This window comes from Mizuhopecten yessoensis, unplaced genomic scaffold, assembly GCF_002113885.1.
Source record: "Mizuhopecten yessoensis strain PY_sf001 unplaced genomic scaffold, ASM211388v2 scaffold10179, whole genome shotgun sequence".
In the NCBI taxonomy this organism is placed as follows: domain Eukaryota; kingdom Metazoa; phylum Mollusca; class Bivalvia; order Pectinida; family Pectinidae; genus Mizuhopecten; species Mizuhopecten yessoensis.
The window spans coordinates 19346-22400 of record NW_018408418.1 but is presented as its reverse complement, the minus strand read 5'-3'; the positions used below and the strand labels follow the sequence as shown (position 1 = coordinate 22400).

At 40.9% G+C, this 3055-nt stretch overlaps 1 protein-coding gene across 1 annotated transcript in view; it reads left to right on the top strand.

Annotated features, from left to right (window-relative positions):
* Positions 1-619: 619 nt before the first annotated feature.
* LOC110459663 overlaps positions 620-3055 on the top strand; it is a gene marked incomplete at its 3' end in the record, with an annotated part of 17979 nt that continues 15543 nt past the window's right edge. Inside the window, exon 1 of the mRNA XM_021512020.1 lies at positions 620-899. Coding sequence (XP_021367695.1) covers positions 696-899 — 204 coding nt within the window. The remainder of the gene's footprint in view (positions 900-3055) is intronic.

Below are 3055 nucleotides of genomic sequence, written 5' to 3'. Positions count from 1 at the left end.
GACTATCACATGGTATATTTACATTTCAGGTACATATGTAGCTAGCGACTATCACATGGTATATTTATGCCATTCTCACTCATGTGCACCAATTTTCATAGGAATCTTGATATTTTACCAAACACTGTTTACACAGAGTACTGCATTTGTAAAAAAATGATTTACCTCAAACTTGTGAACTGGTGTTTACATACATTTGATGTCGGTACTCAAAACACATCAGTCCGTATCCCATGTGCTTCACATATGACCTACACATATGACCTTAACATAGGACTTTCCTGAAATCGTCTGATCTCATGTCAGTGTTTTTCTGTGAGTCCATTTATGTGTTTGTTATATTGGAAGTTTTATTTCTGAAGTAGTATGTGTGATATTGGTTGTTGACATATGTCGNTAATTTACCCGGGGTTACTATTATTTACCCAGGGTTACTATAATTTACCCGGGGTTACTATTATTTACCCGGGGTTACTATAATTTACACCACGGCATTGAAATGACCGATACACAATATGGAAATGACGACACAAAAATATGACAAAAAAAGCATGTGTATTACGACGGGTGAGAAGTCCTTAAAGATGTTTATTTTTTTTCAATTTGTTTTGTAGGAGGAGTGGGCAGTTGTTTGTTGTCCAGGGTCTGTCTGCACACTATGTAAATCCAGCCGTGTTAACACGTCCCTTTTGTCCATGGATCCTATGATGGCTTTCAGCACCATATTCAAGAAGGCCTCAAACCTTCTGGGGATAGGTTCTGACTCCCCAAAACACCCGCCCCTAGACGGGGAAATTATCTACTGCAAGAACAATGTGTGTGTCCATCCCCCGGCTCCCATGACGATGGATACAGAGCACCATCCTGGCTACCTTACACTGAGGTCACAACACGAGGAGGTAATCAACAGGTCACAACTGGTACAGGGTTAATGTCACCGGTACAGGGTTAATGTCACAGGTACAGGGTAAATGCAACCGATACAGGGTTAATGTCACAAGTACAGGGTTGATGTCACAGATACAGGGTTAATGTCACCGGTACAGGGTTAATGTCGCAGGTACAGGGTTAATGTCATCAGTTCAGGGTAAATGCCACAGATGCAGGGTTAATGTCACAAATACAGGGTTAATGTCACAAATACAAGGTTAATGTCACAGATACAGGGTTAGTGTCACAAATACAGGGTTAATGTCACTAATACAGGGTTAATGTCACAGGTACAGGATTAATGTCATCAGTACAGGGTTGATGTCACAGATACAGGGTTAATGTCACCGGTACAGGGTAAATGCAACCGATACAGGGTTAATGTCACAAGTACAGGGTTGATGTCACAGATACAGGGTTAATGTCACAGGTACAGGGTTAATGTCACCGGTACAGGGTAAATGTCACAAATACAGGGTTACTGTCACAAATACAGGGTTAATGTCACAAATACAAGGTTAATGTCACAGATACAGGGTTAATGTCACAAATACAGGGTTAATGTCACAGGTACAGGGTTAATGTCACCGGTACAGGGTTAATGTCACAAGTACAGGGTTGATGTCACAGATACAGGGGTAATGTCACCGGTACAGGATTAATGTAATCAGTACAGGGTAAATGCAACAGATACAGGGTTAATGTCACAAGTACAGGGTTAATGTCACAAAAACAGGATTAATGTCACAAATACCGGGTTAATGTCACCGGTACCAGGTTAATGGCACAAATACAGGGTTAATGTCTCAAAAACAGGGTTAATGTCACAAATAAAGGGTTAATGTCACAGATACAGGATTAATGTCACCGGTACAGGGTTAATGTCACAAGTACAGGGTTAATGTCACAAAAACAGGATGAATGTCACAAATACCGGGTTAATGTCACCGGTACCGGGTAAATGGCACAAATACAGGGTTAATGTCTCAAAAACAGGGTTAATGTCACAAATAAAGGGTTAATGTCACAGATACAGGATTAATGTCACCGGTACAGGGTTAATGTCATCAGTACAGGGTAAATGAAACCGATACAGGGTTAATGTCACCTATACAGGGTTAATGTCACTGGTACAGGGTTAATGTCATCAGTACAGGGTAAATGTCACCGGACAGGGTTAATGTCACAAATACAGGGATAATGTCACCGGTACAGGGTTAATGTAACAGGTACAGGGTTAATGTCATCAGTACAAGGTAAATGTCATCAGTACAGGGTAAATGTCACCGGACAGGGTTAATGTCACAAATACAGGGATAATGTCACCGGTACAGGGTTAATGTAACAGGTACAGGGTTAATGTCATCAGTACAAGGTAAATGTCATCAGTACAGGGTAAATGTCACCGGACAGGGTTAATGTCACAAATACAGGGTTAATGTCACAGGTACAGGGTTAATGTCATCAGTACAAGGTAAATGTCATCAGTACATGGTTAATGTCATCAGTACAGGGTAAATGTCACCGGACAGGGTTAATGTCACAAATACAGGGATAATGTCACCGGTACAGGGTTAATGTAACAGGTACAGGGTTAATGTCATCAGTACAAGGTAAATGTCATCAGTACATGGTTAATGTCATCAGTACAGGGTAAATGTCACCGGACAGGGTTAATGTCACAAATACAGGGATAATGTCACCGGTACAGGGTTAATGTAACAGGTACAGGGTTAATGTCATCAGTACAAGGTAAATGTCATCAGTACATGGTTAATGTCATCAGTACAGGGTAAATGTCACCGGTACAGGATAAATGTCATCAGTACAGGGTAAATGTCACAGGTACAGGTTTAATGTCACCGGTACAGGGGTAGTGTCACAAATACAGGGTTAATGTCACAAATACAGGGTTAATGTCACAGGTACAGGGTTAATGTCACAAATACAGGGTTAATGTCATCAGTACAGGCTTAATGTCACAAATACAGGGTTAATGTCACTAATACAGGGTTAATGTCACCGGTACAGGGTTAATGTCACAGGTACAGGGTTAATGTCACAAATACAGGGTAAATGTCACAAATACAGGGTTAATGTCCCTGGTACAGGGTTAATGTCACTT